General features: G+C 47.3%; 1 protein-coding gene across 1 annotated transcript in view; it reads left to right on the plus strand.

Moving 5' to 3' along the window:
• Col6a3 (collagen type VI alpha 3 chain) overlaps nucleotides 1-17,531 on the plus strand; it is an 86,205-nt gene that overhangs the window by 10,745 nt on the left and 57,929 nt on the right. The window contains 3 exon segments of the mRNA XM_029558924.1: nucleotides 5,752-5,867; nucleotides 7,242-7,859; nucleotides 13,483-14,085. Of these exon segments, the coding sequence (XP_029414784.1) occupies nucleotides 5,780-5,867; nucleotides 7,242-7,859; nucleotides 13,483-14,085 (1,309 nt within the window). The 5' untranslated portion in view covers nucleotides 5,752-5,779.

The raw sequence follows: 17,531 nt of genomic DNA on the forward strand, positions 1-17,531 counted from the left end.
ACTGAGTTTAGTCACAAAAGAAATGGACCCTGGGCCTGGGGCACCCCACTTTCAGAGTACAATTTTGTGTACAATTGTGGGAGAGTTATAGACATTTTGGATCTGTTAACCCCATACTAAAATACTGGTTTAGACTAATTACAGAATCATTAGTGACTTTGAAAGGAACAGGCTGTATTCCTGGAAAGGCTCTAGAAGGGTGCTAATTCTTCATCAGATGCTTAATTGTCAATTTTAGTAGAATGGAGAGCAGTACACACACAGCACACCCTCGCATGCTTCTCAAGTGTATGTCACCAGTTAATTGAGGACACCCCCCCCAGACATGGTGGGAACATCCTCAGTGGTGGGAGATCAGTCAGTCAGCCCTGAGTTCTACACTGCCTGGGGGAGCTCCTCGAACCCCAGTGCAGATGAGGTTTCACTAGCATGTGGGCACCCTGCACAGCCACAGCACTGAGCACCATGGACTGCTCCCCAAAGCTGTGTATATGTGTATCCAACAGGCAACGCCCATGCGGAGCTCAGAAGACTGGTCTTTTGCAGTGTTGACACAATCTCTCACTGCTGTCGCTTCACTGCGGAAAGAAATGTGTGGACGAGTGCTTCCTGAAGGCCACTGGAGCTGCACTCCTTTCCCAGTGCAGACACATCACCAAGAGGAGGTGGTTCTGCCACAGCTGAGCGCAGGGCCTGAAAGTCTTAAGGTCTCAGCTATAGAGAAGGTTTTGAAACATGAGTGATACCTGCTGTTGACTCTCCTTAGACACCCAAATCCATGATGGAGCTAAGAACCAATCCTCTGGAGTCCGGTTTTCTCTTCCAGCAGGCCATACCTCAGCCTGTGCTCAGTGTCCTATTTTGCTCATGGCTGGGCCTGTCCCTGGCAGAAGGCTCAGTGGTAAATCTATGGACGAACTTCAGGTGTTTTGTGTGACCGCTTTGCTCTGTCCTTGGGTGTCAGTCTCAGAAAGGCACTTTTCTCCCTTAATCCCCTCTGCTGCTTTGCTAAGTGACCAATCTCCTCATTCATGGCATAGCCACATTGCTAGGCAGCTGGCCAGACTGCTCTCCAACATCTGTCTCCTGGTTGTAAGTTTGGAGTTGCCATGCCATCCTTAGGTGGGGCTTTCTTACTGTGAGGGGAAATGGAACGCTTGCACCATATGACAGGTAGCCATGAATGAACCACAGGGTCTGAGGGGAGCCTGTGCAGGAGGAGGGTCGGGCTCGGATAGAAAAGTTTAGTCTTTAGCCTTAGCCAGAGCCTGCACCATGTAGTCAGGGCAGAGGTGGCCCTTGCACCCAGTGTGAACGATTATGCCAGATTCTTAGTGGTATAAGACACATGTCTCTCCTCTCCAAACCCTGATCATTTTGTTTCCACGTACTTCTCTGCCTTTTCAGATATTATACAGAAGCAGGAATCAGCACTATGTTTTTAAATACTGGGACACAAACATTGTTTTGCTTTTGGGATTCAAACTCTATCACACCTCAAAAATCTGCCACATTTTTATGTCATTTCTATTAACTGAATGGCTGATTTTAGGGTGCATACTTACTTATGCTTTTAAGAACTGTCATCGGGACCTGTGAGATGGCTCAGCAGGTAAAGGTACTTTTCTTTTAAAAAAGATATTTTATTTATTATTTTTATTTTATGTGTATGAGTGTATTGTCTGCATGTATGTGAGTGCACCCGTGTCGTGCAATGCCGCAGAGGTCATACTAATCTTGATGACTTGACTTGGATTCCTGGGACCCACATGGTGGAAGAACAGAACTGACCCCTGCAAGTTGTCCTCTGACCTCCGTGTGCCCCTCCAAAAATGAATAAATATAATAAAAGCTGGCAGTGATATTTACTGTCCTCATATTTTCTTATGTATTTATATGTTTCGTTGTGGCAAAAATACGTGAAATTTACCGTCTTTGCCACCTGTAGGTGTGCAGAGTGGAGGCCTTGGCTGTGTGCACCTTGAATACCTTTTGGTTTTGCAAAAGCTGCTCTATCCATTGAGCATCATCGCCTTCCCGCGTCCCTGCAGCCACTGTCCTTTCTGCTGTTTCAGACCTCTCAGGTGATGGGGCTCCGCACTCTTTGTTTCACTGTGCTGGCTATCAGCGTCCTGTCCTCAGGGTTCACCCGTGATGTAGTATATGGCAGGGTATCTTTCCAGGCTTAACGGTATTCCACTGCACGGACACGCTACATTTCTTTCGTCAATCTGTTAATGGATATTTGAATTGTTTCTACGTCTTGGAAGCTATGAGGGGTGCTAATGATTTTCTGAATTCAGAAAAGTAGGCAGACTTGTGAAGCTATGCAGCATGGCCTGGTGACGTCCTGTGCTATGGACATGGATTCTGGGCAGGAAAAGTGTATCTCATTAAAGCATTGACTATTCTGTTCATTTCTTTGCACGGCTCAAGGTGAGCCACCTAGGGGTGGTCCTGTGGCCAGGTGACTGACCAGAAGGAATTTCCCCTTAATGGGCCTTTATTGCTAGTCTAACATTCCCTCCTCTGAAGAGGTGACCCTAAGATCACTTAGGAACCAGATTGGGGATCGGAGCCCTGAAACACTTTTGATGTCTCTGGTCTCTGGTAAGGACGAGGCTGCCGAGAGGCTCAAGGACACTTCTGGCTTTCAGCCAAGAGAAGCTGATACTTTTCTTTGGGTTTTTCCCTAAGCTGTCTGGCCTTTATGCTCCCCATTCTCGTCATTTCCCCATTTATTAGCGATCCGCATGTCTCCTTTGAGAACTGTCCACCCGTGACCTCTGTGATCATTTAAATATACTCTTTTTGTTGTTAGCTATTAACCCTTTGTCAGGTATTTGATTTGCAAACGTTTTCTTCTGTAAGTTGTGCTTTCAGTTGCATAACGTTATGCCCTCTGCGGACAGAAGTCACTTGACTTCTTCCACTCCAAGCTGCGTTCCCTTTCCTTGCCCAATTGCTTTGGCTTGGACTTGCTGCCTTCTGCCGACCAGAAGTTGTGAGAGAAACTTTCAGTTCCCACTACCTCTTTTTCTTGTGCTGGGTGGAATCACCTGCTAGGCAAGGTGGTCACTGAGCTCTGCCCCCAACCAGGTTTTGAATCAGTGAGTACACTGTGGGTGTGGGTTTCTGACATGGCCTTTATTGCATAGAGGTTTCCTTCCCATTTTGAGATGGTCGAGTGATTGATTGATTTACTTTCATCATAAAAATAGGTTGAATTTTCTCAGATGCATGACAGTTATGTAGTTTTCCCCTGTCATTGTGTTAATGTGGTATACTGTCTTGATTTTTTTAACACTTTGAACCATGCTTGCATTCCAAGAATACACCCCACAGTAATGGTGCATAATCATTTAAACACTGTTTTGAACTTGGTTTTCCAGAGTCTGGTTGAGAATGTCTGCGTCCGTGTTAGTCAGGGACATTGACTGTAACTTTCTTTCTGGTGTTTGTTTTTTTTCCATTCACGTTTCAAGGTGACGCTGGCCCTCTAAGGTGAGCTTGGAGGTGTCGCCTCTTCTTCTTTAACTTACTGGGAGGAGTTTGAGAAGAGTGGATGTTCATTCTTTAAACATTTGATAGACTTCTCTATTGAAGCCACTTATTCCTAAGCTTTACTTGGGGGAGGTGATTTCTGATTGAAATTTCACAGTGGTTATATCGGTTCAGAGTTTTTATTTTTCTTAATTCAGTCATGATAAAAATTTATCTGATTATTCAGGTTACTAGCCTTTTTTTTCTTTTGGTCTTTTTGAGACAGGGTCTCCCTGTAGCCCCAGCTGGCTTGGAACTCGTTATGTAGACCAGACTGGCCTCGATCTCATAGAGATCCACTTTCCTGTGCTCCTGAGTGCCAGGATAAAGATTGTGCTACCACACCGGCTTATTTGACTTCTTGACCTGCTCCTGGCCCTAACCTTCCAGGTCCTGAGGAGTCTAGTCAGTTTTTCGAACTGTGCAGTGGTGGGTTGTTGTGTGAACCACTTCACACGTCCAATTTGTTCTCATTTCCCCTGTCTCCCTCAGGCAGAGCCAAACCATTTCTGAGACAGGATGTAAAGACAATTTAGAAGTATTTGGATTTTTAGTATGATAAGATTTAAAAAACCGTATTAAAAAAAATCTTTCATATACTTGTAATCCAGAGACAGAAAGACAGGGGTCTGATGGAAGGAGACACATGTAATTATCATTTACACTGATGCTGAAATGCCTTTAGCTCCTTTAATTCACTTGAAAGACTTCTTTTGAACTTTATTTTATTATTTTTAGTTTATGTGTTTGAGTGTATTGCCTGCATATATATAAGTGCACCTGTGTTTTGCAATGCCTGTGGAGGTCAGAGGGTGTTGGGTCCCCTGGAACTGGAGTTACGAACAGTTGTTAGCTACCATGTGGGTGCTGGGAATCAAACCTGGGTCCTCCTCTGCAAGAGTAGCTAGTACTCTTAACCTCTGAGCCATCTCTCCAGTCCTCTTTTGAAATTTAAAAACCTAACAATGACACATAAGTTAAATTATGGTGTTAGTCCAATTTTCCCAGATTAAATGAATTTTAATTTTTTAAACCAAACCGGCCTTTCTCTTTAATCACAGTATATTTTATTTGATTGCCAATATCAAACAGTATGTTCTCAAACTCAGTACAAAAGAAAAATAAGCGAGAATTTGAATTAATGCATAGAAGTTCGCGCTGACGGCACGGCTGCCTCTGGTCTCTCCCCTGGCCTCTGTGGAGAAACTTAGCTCATCTGGGCCTTCTAGCTTCTCACTTGGTTACTGGGAGGTGGTGAGTTCTACCACCAAAGGCTGTGGTCCCCACTGGCAGAAACTAGTACCTCAGACCAGGGGGAGGTGGGAGGAGCGATTGTTCTGGCAAGGAGACCTCAGCCTATGCAGAAGCCATCTAAGCAGCTCACTGGAGGGGTCTTAGGAAGGCCTCAGCCCCAGGATGATCTCATTGGATTAGAGAGAGGAAGATGAGGAAGCTGATGTGAAGCCTCGAGGGGGAAGGGAAGGTGTTGGTAACCTTGATGACGTGGACTATAGAGTATCTGTGAACCTGAACTTGTCTGCCTGGTAGTCACATTGCAGCCACCACCTGGTGCGTGGCAGGAACTGTGGGACCAGTAGTTAGCTGGCTTCATGGTCATGTGGCTTCACGGTCATGCTAATCACATCTCCCTGGGTTTGCTCCACAGTGATGAGACTGGAGGCTGGCTTGCAGCAAGGTAGTGCTGGCTGGCAGGACAGGAAGACAGGGTTGGAAACGGTCCCAGCGGCGGCTGGCTTCGTTCATACTGTGAATGGGGCAGGGCCTGTTCCCATCACGCAGGGGAGCTTTCCTCCACAAGCCCACTCCTGTCACCCTCTGTGCCCACGAGCCGCTCTGTTCCCAAGTCTTTTTCATCAGGTCATCTGCATTTGCTTGGGATCATGCGTCCTCTAAATCACTGCCTGTGTCACTTTGGGAGAAAAGGAAGGTTTAGTCATACAGCTCTTAACTGTGGCTGAATTAATACAGTCATGAGATGAAAATATTCTCACAAGCGTATAAGAGGGACACACTTCAGTTCTTTACTTAGTAATGTGAGCAAAGAGAGTATTTCCAGATTATAGTGAAATTCCTCTGACGGTCCATTAAGGAAACAGACCAAGAGCTCGAGAGATGCCTCGGTGGTTAGGGCACTGAATGCAACGCGGAATGAAAAGCTGAGCCTCCTCTCTGCCTCCTGTCTTTTAGGTTCACACTCGGTGCTTTGACATTCAAAATGAGGAAACGTCGACATTTGGCCTCGGTGGCCATCTTTTGCCTCCTCCTGTCGGGCCTCCCCATGGTCTATGCCCAACAGCAAGCAGGTAAGGTTTCATTTCGTATAAAGACTGGCGTTCTTTAATTCTAGATCTCAGACATCAGGGCTTGATGTGGAGCCTAGAAACACACAGACAGCGCAGCCCCGAGCCGTAGGGCACAGGACTTCACAGGCCTTTCAGGCACGTGTCTGGGAGGGGTGACTTATCTTTGTTAAAACTTGAGCTTCAGATCTTGGAGTTGGTTTGGAAGGGAAGTGTTTTCACATTGGGTATGAGCCCAGCCATGAAGCTCGCCGTCGAAAGACTTTTCCACCATCCTGGCACTGTTTTGCAGGGAATGGACAACCACCCCCTCTCTCTAACTCTAGGCACAGAAAGACGCTTTTCATGTGGAAATCACCAGACCTTTAAAAAAGTTGCTTCCCTCAACTATATTAAATAACGGATCCTAATACTCCTGTTAGGAATCCACTTTCAGGGTTTCAGGAGAGCAAGCAGAACTCTGGGTATTGAAACTGGAGGACTGGAAGGGGCCTCCCTGTCACTTGCCTGGGGAGCTGTGCCTGTAACAGGGCTCCCCAGCTGGCTGGGTTCCTTAGGGGGAGGGGAAGCCAGCGTTCCTCAGTGGAAGAACAGCAGCTTCGGGCCTCAGGTCAGCCTGAGGTAAGTGGAATCCAGGGGCCAGCCTGACCGTAGCTGCTGAGGGACTCCTCACAGGGCCCCACATAGCCTGCTAACCTGGGGTTCTACACCAAGAGAGCACTGTACTCATCTGTGGACCGAGTCTGTGAAGGCTTTTCTGCTCTGGAAAACATGCAGTTAGTCTTTCGTCATGTTTGAGAAAAATGAGACTTTCCCTCCTTCTAAATTTTCTTACTTAGCGATCTACTTACCACATATATGTTTCTTGCAAGCATCCCAAAACCCCGAGGGTGAGTTCACGTGAACAGCAGCAGTCTCCACATCCTCCTGTCAGGGCTACTTTCTGCCTCCCATTGAAGAGGTGCCAAAGGGTGACTGTTTACGGGTGACAAGAGAGATCTTTGGTCTGTTCAGATGGATGTAATGGCTCATATTGCCAGACACAGTCAAATCATTTCAAAGATGCCCAGAGAACCGTCTCCCATTCTGGAACATTCTGCTGGCCCCTAACTGGGGGGGTCACTCAGTATGGAACTTGGGTAATTCCTGGGTGTTGTAGCTGCTGAGTCCTGAGGCTTGGCCTCGCTCCATTGGTAAGTCCTCCTCCTCCCTGCCTTCCCTCCTCCCTGCCTTCCCTCCTCCCTGCCCTCGCTGCAGGTGAGGTTGGAATTACTTAGCATCAGCACGGCATCAGCTTTGCTTAGGAAGGGTTTGCAGTAATAGGAAACTGTTGCTGAACCTGTAGAAACGTCTAAACAAATGTCCCTTTTTTTAAAGATGTCAAAAACGGTGCGGCTGCCGATATAATATTTCTAGTGGATTCCTCCTGGAGCACTGGGAAGGACCGTTTCCAACTTGTTCAAGAGTTTCTGTCTGATGTTGTAGAATCTTTAGCTGTGGGAGACAGTGATTTCCATTTTGCTCTGGTCCGGCTCAACGGAAACCCGCATACCGAGTTCCTGTTAAATACGTACCACACTAAGCAAGAAGTCCTTGTCCATATTTCCAACATGTCTTTTATTGGGGGAAGCAATGAGACCGGAAAAGGATTAGAGTATGTAATTCACACCTATCTTACCGAGGCTGCCGGAAGCCGGGCTGGTGACGGAGTCCCTCAGGTTATTATAGTGTTAACCGATGGACGCTCAGAAGACAGCCTTGCTCTGCCCTCAACGGAACTTAAGTCTGCTGACGTTAACGTGTTTGCAGTTGGAGTTGAGGATGCAGATGAAGGAACGTTAAAAGAAATAGCGAGTGAACCGTTCAGTATGCATGTTTTCAACCTAGAGAACTTTACCTCACTTCATGACATAGTAGAAAACTTAGTGTCCTGTGTGCACTCCTCCATGAGTCCAGAAAGGGCCTGGGACACGGAAAACCTTAAAGACATCACAGGTAACGGCTGCATTACCAGACTGCTCCCTGCCCTGCTGTTCTGTGGTGATGAGCTTAGCAAATACTGGCCTAAAGCAATGTAGTGGCTAAGAGATGCCGGGGGCTTAGGGAAGAGATGCTCTCAGGCTTAAAAACAAAGGTTTGACCTCCCTTCTGCTGTCCTTGAAAATAGAGCCTTTGCCTGCACCCAAGAGGACTCAGGCCTTTGTTTCTAAAATAGCCAACATTCTAACTTTCCAACCCATATTCTGACCTGACCCCAGAAGAGTTTACCTTCCCTACAAAGAAAGCCCGTCTCAGTCTCAGATGGGTGGTCTTCCATCTAGGAGCAGAGGGCTGCCTCTGAGGCTCAGGAAACACCAAGGTAAGGGAAAACAGGGTGCTCACGTTTGTGTCTGAGTGGCAGAACGCTCCTTCCTTCTGTCCTGTGGAACTTATTTCAAAGACCCGATAGAGTCAGAGGGCAGGGAGCCTTAGGGATGATCTAGTCCAAGTCTATTTGGAAGAAATCGAGTCCTACAGGGTGGGCAGCACAGAGCTGAGCCCAGAGTCTGCACTGTTGTATGTCTCTTGTGCTCTGTGACTGTGCCCATGAACAGTCTTCAGATGCTAATGCACTTGCCAAGGCCAACCCGGAGGTATAGACCTAGATGCCACGTAGTGCGTTAGTGCACAGTGATGTGGGCAAGTGATCGGAGGGTTGTTTAACCAATCAAACCTGCTCTCCTTCCAGTGGTGAGTGCCAAAAGTCTGATGGGGACAGAGAAGGAGGGAGACTGTAAACTCTACTGCTTATCGCTGAGTGGCCAGGACTGGCTTCCTCATCAGTCATGGGCAGGGTGAGGGCAGTTGTGCTAGAGAATACAAGTGCATGCAGTCATCTGACAGTGTAGAGGAGGTAGTTCAGGACAGTGTCGGGGAGTGGGGCTAGGGAGGAACCAGGGGAGAGAAACATGTCCTCAAGACTAAGAGAGGGTAACATAAGGGGGCTGCATCTTGAGGTGGTTGGGACAGGAGCCAAGTGGGTGGAGTGGGTCTGGCTATCTCTACACAGCTGATGGTAGAGGAGGGCAGCACTGTACATGGGAGCCTAGGGGGTTGGAGCTGTTTGGAACAATGGGTGCAGGGATGTGATGAGAGCTCACGCAGCACTTAGGATGCCACTGCTGACTCGGCGATTCCCGTTCAGAGTCAGAGGTTGCCAGCCGGTGTCCGTCACGGACCTTGGCTTGCTGCAGACACCTCAGGTACTTTCAGATTTAAAGGACCGTCCAAATTTGGAGTTTTCAAAGAGGTAATGATAGGGAGAAGAAATTCGGAGTGGAAGCTAAAAGATCTCTCTAGCAGTGCACCATGGAGTCCTGGTTGGGCAGAGAAGCAAGTGAACGGAGAGTGAGCAGGGGACTTCTAGGAGAGGGGGAGCCCTCAAGGCAGCTGAGTGTGTAACGGGCCCAGTGCCAGTGTATAGAGGGCAGGCATCTGGGGTCGTGGGGCTAGGGGCCTTGCACATGAGGCTGGAAAGGTAGTCCCTGCATATGTGAGAGCACTAAAGAGACGGATGTAGGCATGAGGAGGCTGGAGGGCTTGGAGGGTGGTGCTCACTGAGAGGGTGGTGCTCACTAGGGTCATGCGTACAAACACGAAAGCCTCTTTGGACAAGTATGACGTATGCAGTGTGGGTTCAGGCTGAGCAGGATGTGACTGGAGACAGCAGGAAAGCTGAGAACCATGGGTGGTGGCTGGTTCTTGACTGGGGAGAGAGAGAACATGCAGCTAGGACTTATTCACTGAGGCCAGGGAGCAACCCAGAGAGCAAGACTTGTGGGCAGCTTTATCTCATCCACCTGTGGAATTTGTGACTACCAAGAGTACGGCAGAGGCAGGAGGCAGGAGGCCAGATGGCTGGTGAAGATGCTGAAGAGTCGGGGAGCAGACAGTGGAGACTTTGAGGCGTGAGTTATACACTCTAAATGCGCATGTGAGGGATCTTAAGGCAGGACTGGGACCGGAGCAACGGGCAGTTGTAGGAGAACAATACCACACAAGTGTTCATCACAGGGATTCAGAAGGTGGCCGGGTGGTGAGAGAGATGGTGGGCGTCAGCAGAAAGGAACCAGCTGTCATGGAAGGTGAGGCTTGGGTACCCACATCCCAAGGTGCTTCTGTACATGGTCCATCCCATGGCTTCCAGCCTTGTAGTGTTGGGGTAGCTGTTGCCCTCACCAGGGTCTACTGCTTGATGGAGAGAAGACAGCCGAGTTCCAAGATTGCCCCACCAGGAGTTCCCTGCTTCCAAATGAGAGGCCTCTTTTATAGCATTGTGATGAAAGTGCTCATCCTGCTGGGTCATAGGAAAAGAAGGCGGGTGTATTCTAAGGGCCTGGATCACACATTCCAGTTTCCAATGGAAGGATAAGAGGGAGCCTGGGATGATCTCTGCTCACCATAGTTCTATGGCTCATCACCTTTCAGACTATAGGGTAACGACAGGGTTATTAAGAACATGAAGGGATTGGTAGAGAGTGGCACATTTTTAAAGCTTATGTCTCAGCAAATTCAAACTCAAGAATAGATGAGTTTTCCCTTATGCATAGCCATTATATAAATGGACCAAACTAAATGACCAGAGCCAGTGTGAACGAGTCTACCCACGCTGCCTATTTCTGCACAGATGACAAAACCTTTGTTTTTATGTCAAGAAAGCATCTCTGTCTTCTAGTGTCCAAGTCACTAGCAGCACCAGGGTGGAGTTTTGATCTGTTTGTCATCGTCTCTAATTAACTGCACTCTGTAATTCCTTTGGTATCATGTCCCACTGCATGCTCCACAGCAAGAATAGAATAAGATAAAATGAATACACAAAATCAAAATAGTAAGCCCTTACTATTTCGGAGGGTCTTTTCAAGCTCACTACTGAGCTGGGCTCCTTTCTTCTCCTGACCTGTCTCATTCCTGTAGTGTGTTCTTGATTATGAAGCAAGAGCACCGTATGTGTAAGGCATTAATAAACACCACCATTCTAAATGAACAGGCTTAGGTCATCAGTCTCTAATGGTCACGTTTTAGAAAAGTACCTTTGTCACCCTTTTGAAAGCAGGTGTAACTGAGATACGAGATCTTTATTCTAAAAGAAAACCAAAGGCGATCTGAGGATCGCCACATTAATTTTCTTTCTGGGGGTACAAAATATAAAGGCTTAAAAATTCGTGAAACGTATCTACAATTTTGTGTTTCAAAGAGGAGGCAAAAGCGTATTTCCTCAGTGAAGGGAAGTGCGACATAAACTAAGAAAATACTGTGTCTACGCCCGGGTGCTCAGGAAGGCCCAAGGAGCTTAGGGCTCTCCCCAGCCATCTTGAAAGTTTTAGAGAGAATGTGCCACAGTGGGTGGGACCCATGAGGCATAAAAACAGAAAACCAGGCAGCTTCCAAGTTTTAAAATTTCAGGCAGATCTGATTTCTCTTGGAATTAGAGTTGGCCTTGCTGCACACAAGAACCCAGGGCTCCTGGGTCTCTGCGAGGCTTGAGCTCTTCCAGATAACAAAGCATGCTCTGTGTGTCCCATAACTGTTTGTGTAAGAGGATCATGTGTTTTGACTCAGTGATGACAAATTATCCAGCGTTTTTTATGACCTGTTTCTGTTGATGTTCAGTCTCTTAGAGAAATGCTTGTGGCTCTCCCCTCAGAGTTCTTTGTCATATTTAAACTGAGAAATTGCTGCCAGAGAGTAACGGAAGGTGGAGTCGTGTCTTTTGTTGTCGGACATATTGATCATCGTTAACCCTCCTGTAAATATTTAGATGTGGTATGTAAGTGACAGGCCCTTCCATGTCCCATGGGGTCACTGGTTTAGACTAATGAGGAGGAAACACTGAAGAGTTTGTGATGTATCCTACGAAAGGGTGGGGGCCACTTTATGCTCCATGTAATAGCCCCTGGCTCTGCATCCTCACAAGATCCTCCAGGAAGTCTTGAATTCTCCATTAAGAGTGGTAAATTCTTTGGAGCTCAAACCAAAGGTCCAGTCTTATTTGATAATTGTATATGACAATTAATAAAAATATAAGAAGATGTTAATTACTGGAGCAAAGCACTTATCCTCATTGTGTCTTGAGGGGAGGACCATGGTAGCAGTGTTTCCAAGTTACTCCCTGTCCCTATGCAAATAATTAGTCTGTGAGGACGTTGTCAAGGACTTTCAAGTGCTTAGAGAAGAGAGAGCCCTTCTAAGCCTGGCACTGCCCACCAGCGTGCACAATGCAAGCTTGCATGAGAACATTTCTCTGGAGTAAAACTCATCAATTTTATGAGACGAAGTCTATACCCATTTCCCCAGTGAGAATATAAACAATTTCAGCAGCACAGGGAAAATTTAATTTTAAGTATAAAACATCCACTGGCACCAAAAGATCAGAATGAATAGTCTTACATCACAGTATAACAATTATGCCCCAAATATAGCTCTCTGGAACCCTGGAATATGAATATATATGGTCCTGTCCCCTTAACTTATTAAAACACTTGCTGGGGTAATTTTTCTTTCCTCCTAGTGTAAATCAGTGCTACTTAAGTGCTCTAGAGGAGCCTGTAAACTGCCCTGGCCGGGCTTGTGGACTTCCCGCTGTTCTTAATCCATAGCTCTGTGTAGCTCCCATTCTTTACGAAGAGAAGGTTCGAGTTCACCATCCTGGAGAGAAAAAGACATCTTTGCAGTCTTCTTGCTGTCCTTTGTATGACTCCAGAGCTAACTCTGACTAAAGGTCTATCAGCAGGTCCTGCTAGGCAGTACACTTAGGAAGTCATAAAAATGGAGTTGGATAATTATGTCATGACTGGTTTTGTATCCCTCTGCTTAACCTTGTTCTGCATTATTTGACTGAATACAGAGGCAATGTAAAAATAAATGATGCATCATGTCTGATCCCAAACCTGTGCTTGGATTCCACACTAGCACATGTGAGAAACACTGAGCCCAAACATATCAAAAAAAATTTTTTTTAAGTTTTAAAATTAAAACTTTAAATTCAGAGTTTTGATTCATGAACTTCCATGTGCTCAGCCATTTTTATTTTCAAGAAACAAAATGAAGAAAGAATAGTTATACTAGGAATTAAGTAACCTTCTGGGCTGGTGAGCCACTAGACCATGCACCTGGGGTTCTGTTTCCTAAGCTACGTGATTGCATAAAAATTAGTATACTCACTTGAAGAGGTAGGAGCGATGATCACAAATTGGGAATGAACTCTGAATTTTTGTTAACTTACTAATTTCTCCTGCAGTCGGTATTGCACAATCCAACACAATCGCAATCGCACATCCTTCCAAATTGCGTAGAAAATCTCAGACTATTCAATCCACATTTCTCCTTTGGAATAAGATGTTTTGAAATTTAACCACGAAGGTATCACAGATGGAACTTTGATGTAAATGCCTAAGAAGTTGCCTCTTATCCACTCAGAATGCAGAACTAAGAAAATCCACATTCCTTCATCGACACTGTTTTGTCTGTCCGTATTTTGTGTTTCTTATTGGTTTCCAAAGAAACATGTCAGAGCACTGGATGATGCATGTGGTCACTTGTTCTAACGCTTTCACATTTTTTGCATTTCTTTCTTTTAAAGCACAAGACTCTGCTGACATTATTTTCCTTATTGACGGATCAAACAACACCGGAAGTGCCCATTTTGCTGTCATTCGAGACTTCCTTGTAAATCTCCTTGAGAGACTCTCAATTGGAACTCAGCAGATCCGAGTGGGGGTGGTCCAGTATAGCGATGAGCCCAGAACTGAGTTCTCCTTAGACACCTACCCCTCCAAAGCTCAGCTTCTGGATGCAGTGAAGGCCCTCCGCTTTGCTGGGGGGGAGTTGGCCAACATTGGCCTGGCCCTTGACTTTGTAGTGGAAAATCACTTCACTCGGGCAGGCGGCAGCCGTGTGGAGGAAGGGGTCCCCCAGGTGCTGGTCCTCATCAGTGCTGGGCCTTCTAGTGATGAGATTCGGGATGGGGTGGTAGCTCTGAAGCAGGCTAGCGTGTTCTCGTTCAGCCTCGGAGCCCAGGCCGCCTCCAGGGCAGAGCTTCAGCACATAGCTACTGATGACAACTTGGTGTTTACTGTCCCGGAATTCCATAGTTTGGGGGACCTCCAGGAGCAATTACTGCCGTACCTTGTAGGCGTGGCCCAAAGGCACATTGTCTTGCAACCGCCAACCATTGTCACAGAAGGTATGTATGCTCTTTTCCCCAACTCTATGGGGGGGGGGGAGTTGGGGGGGTGCTGTGTGGTGATTTTTGTGGAAGGTGGGCACTGGAGTGATTCATCTTGGGAGAACCCGTAAGTACCCACGGTCAGTCGCTCAGTGATGGGATGGCTCTTGGATTGCCTGTGTGTGGTCATTACTATGTTCAGAAAAATCTAAAGATGGATGAATGAGTGGAGATCTCTATTAGGTCCTGGGCTGTGGGGAGTGCGCTCGTTCTTCAAACCTGCTTCTCTGCCGCTCTGGGCTGTTAACCAGTGTCACTGTGTTATCCATCATCTACTTACCCTAAAATGGGTTTGCCGGGCTCATTACACTTCTAAGAAAGCTACTGCAGGATAAAAGTGTTGTCTCTATGTTAGAAGTATGTTTACAAATAGTCCCTTTCCAAAACACTGAAGGGGGACAGTGTCTGTTCCTGTCTGTGCTGGACACCGAGAGGCGCATTTCCTAAGGTAAGGCTCAGCAGAGCACCTGCGTGATGGAGTATTCAGGAAGCACCTTTGTCCTGTGACTACAAAGGAATTGTTTTCAGTGGCCAGTTTATGATCTATACTCAAATGGAAAGCCTTTGGTAGCACAGCCAACTGGAGTCATTTAAAGAGCATAGGCCCAACCAAAGTCACATAAGAGATGTATACTTGAACACAGGAGATGTAGATGTGTCAGAAAGGCACAGGCTCTCCCACCTGATGACCAAAGGATCTGCCATTTCCAGATGGCATCAATTTCATGACCCTGGACAGGTCAGTTAGATTCATGTCAGTAAGTTAGGGACACAGTCGGCTGCTAGTGGCTTCCACAAGCCCCCGGTTCACTTCCTGGGGGATTCACACTGGGGTGCTCTTGTGAGGTCAGTCCATAAATATAAAACCTTGCCTTATTGTCCTCCAGCACCTCAGCTGAGTATGGACTCACTGAATGTGAGCACATGAGTGAGGCTCATGGGAGACTCTGGCTAGCATCTGCAGCCCATGATTCAAGCTTTCCTGTATGGTAGAATTTGTCTGCCCAGCTAGTGTTTGCTAACTTTCCAAGGAATGGGTCTGGGTGTGTGAAATAACTGTTTTACCCATTGTGTTCCTGGGGTACCAGGTTTGTGTTTCTTTGAAAAAGTGACAGTAATTGACAAATCAAACCTTTTGGCAAGCATGCCATTGCATGAAATCAATAGTGGAACATTTAAAGTCTTAATTGAAAACTCTTTATTGGCTCATGGATGGGGGTGACTTTACTAATCAGCAGTTTTGGTTATTGTAAGAGGTGGGAACAGTCACACAATGTCTCGTCACATGTGTAAAAATCAGCCGGAATTGGCATAGAGCTTTGGCTGTAATGGCAGCTGTGAGCAGGAAGCTTGGGGCCACAGCATCTTCTTCCAATTTGGACCCCAGAGCTGTATGTGAGAGTATCTTTCCAGAAGCTCCTGGTCACCTGTATTCGGAAGAGCCAGTTGGTGCAGCTTGTACCTCACTTGTGTTTCCAGCTTGTTCTTTCTGGATGGGGACAGGGCATAGGAAGGGAGGCCAGCAGTCAGAGCCAAATGCTCTGAGCAGAAACAGAATAAAGACCCGGGGGCATCGCAGTGTGTAGGCCCTGCCCCACGGGATCTGAGCTGCTCCCCCTCCTCTCCATCACTCCATGATCAAGGGAACAATTAAATGACAGTTTCCAACCCACCGAGGCTTCTCGAAGCCCACATACTGAGGAAAGAAGGCCTTTCTCTAATGTTTTAAACAGAGCAAGTGCCATAGGTGCGTATGGGAGATCCAGCTCTGGCCCCGGGTCTTATGTGACTGTGGCCATGCCACACAACTTCTCTGGGCTCTAATTTCTTGAATAATCATCAAAGAAGAAGCACCAGGTGAAGATACTTCAAGAGAAGGCTTAGCTTCTGTTTTTAAATGGCAAAGTGCACTGTTGTCATTCTGGACTTTCTGCGGGGAACTAGCGTTAAGTGGGAGGTCAGACCCTCCTCTGGCAGTGGAGGACTCAGAGGAGGATTGAGTAGAGAGAAGAGTCATAAGCTGGCCTTGCCGGAGAACAGGGATCCCAGCTTCCTGGAGTGTCCCAGCGTGGCGAGGCGATGCTGTCACCCGTGTGTGCCCTGGGGTTCCCGCTGGGGAACAAGGGTTTCCTGATCATGGAGTTTCAGCATGGGGAAGTGAATCTGAGAGCCCATGAAGATAGGCATAAAGTGAGGACTGTGAGTCAGGGAGGGGTTAGCTGAGGGAGAGGAAGGGTGCATGGCGGAGTGGGGGTGTCATTTGGCGGAAGACAGGATGATTTCAGAGATTTCGGAGGTGTGTGATCTGTGGTGTCCATAAGGTATAAGGTGTGGTCCTAGAAACAGGGCTGGGGCAGACGGACAGGAGGCCACCGTTCATTAGATACACAGGAGGTTGTGTGACTGGGTCCCCAAGTGCTTTAGAAGGCTGAGTAGAGGAATAGGAGAGGGGTGAATGGCAGTACCAGGAACAGGGACAGGAATGGAGGGGTGGGAAGGCATCCCCAAGGGTGGGACAGGAGTGGAGAAAACAGGAAGCGGCTCCTAGGCTCGGGTGGGGCTGGGTGTTTGAAGGAGCGGTTGCTGACAGTCCTGGAAAGAACGACGACACCCATTCCAACTCCTGAGCCTTGGAGGGCGAAGGCATGCTGGGGACGTGCTGGTGTCAGTTACCGGTGAGGCTGAGCAGGGTCACGCATAGCCGGCTGAGTAGCAGGGCCTTTGAGTTCGCTTCTGAAGGAGGCGACTTGGCTGGTTCCAGTTTGGTTGATGTTTCCGACCAGTGGAAGAAGTGCTGATGTATCTGTGACTTGAATCCCAATCAGAGGATGAGACACAAGGTTTAGTGACTAGATGTCCACGGAGCAGCCTGTCCATCTCACAGACCTAAAAACCAGAGAAAGAACGGGATTCTGGCAAACGCTGATTGGTTAGGGTTAGGGGCAGGCAGCAACCGCAGGAGCCCAACTGTTCTTTAAGTGGTTTGGATTTTATCTTCAGTGCTTATTCTATTTGCCTAAGCACATTCCAGGCACCTACCTGGAAAGTTCTCTGTGCTTTAAACACAAACCAAACCCAAGTGTCATCTTCTCTAACCACAGAGAAGATGTGGCTTGTTGCATGGGACCACGAAACCCTGAGGTATTCCGCAGAGTCCACAGAGCAGAGTCCCTGCCCCACAGGGTCATTGTCCCCTAGACGTGGACATCCGTCCTTCCCTTGACCCATTGGGGAGGTGCACAGTGATGCCCCTATAAGACGTGTTGACATTTGGGAGGTGGTAAGTATGACATTTATCAAATACACCAACCTGGAGACCTGGAGAAGGCATGATGTGTCTTAGGTGCCCACTGGATGGATATCTGTGTATCTTCTGTGTGTGACATGTGCCATATATATATATA

Source organism: Nannospalax galili, unplaced genomic scaffold (assembly GCF_000622305.1).
Source record: "Nannospalax galili isolate Female #2095 unplaced genomic scaffold, S.galili_v1.0 scaffold149, whole genome shotgun sequence".
Classification (NCBI taxonomy): domain Eukaryota; kingdom Metazoa; phylum Chordata; class Mammalia; order Rodentia; family Spalacidae; genus Nannospalax; species Nannospalax galili.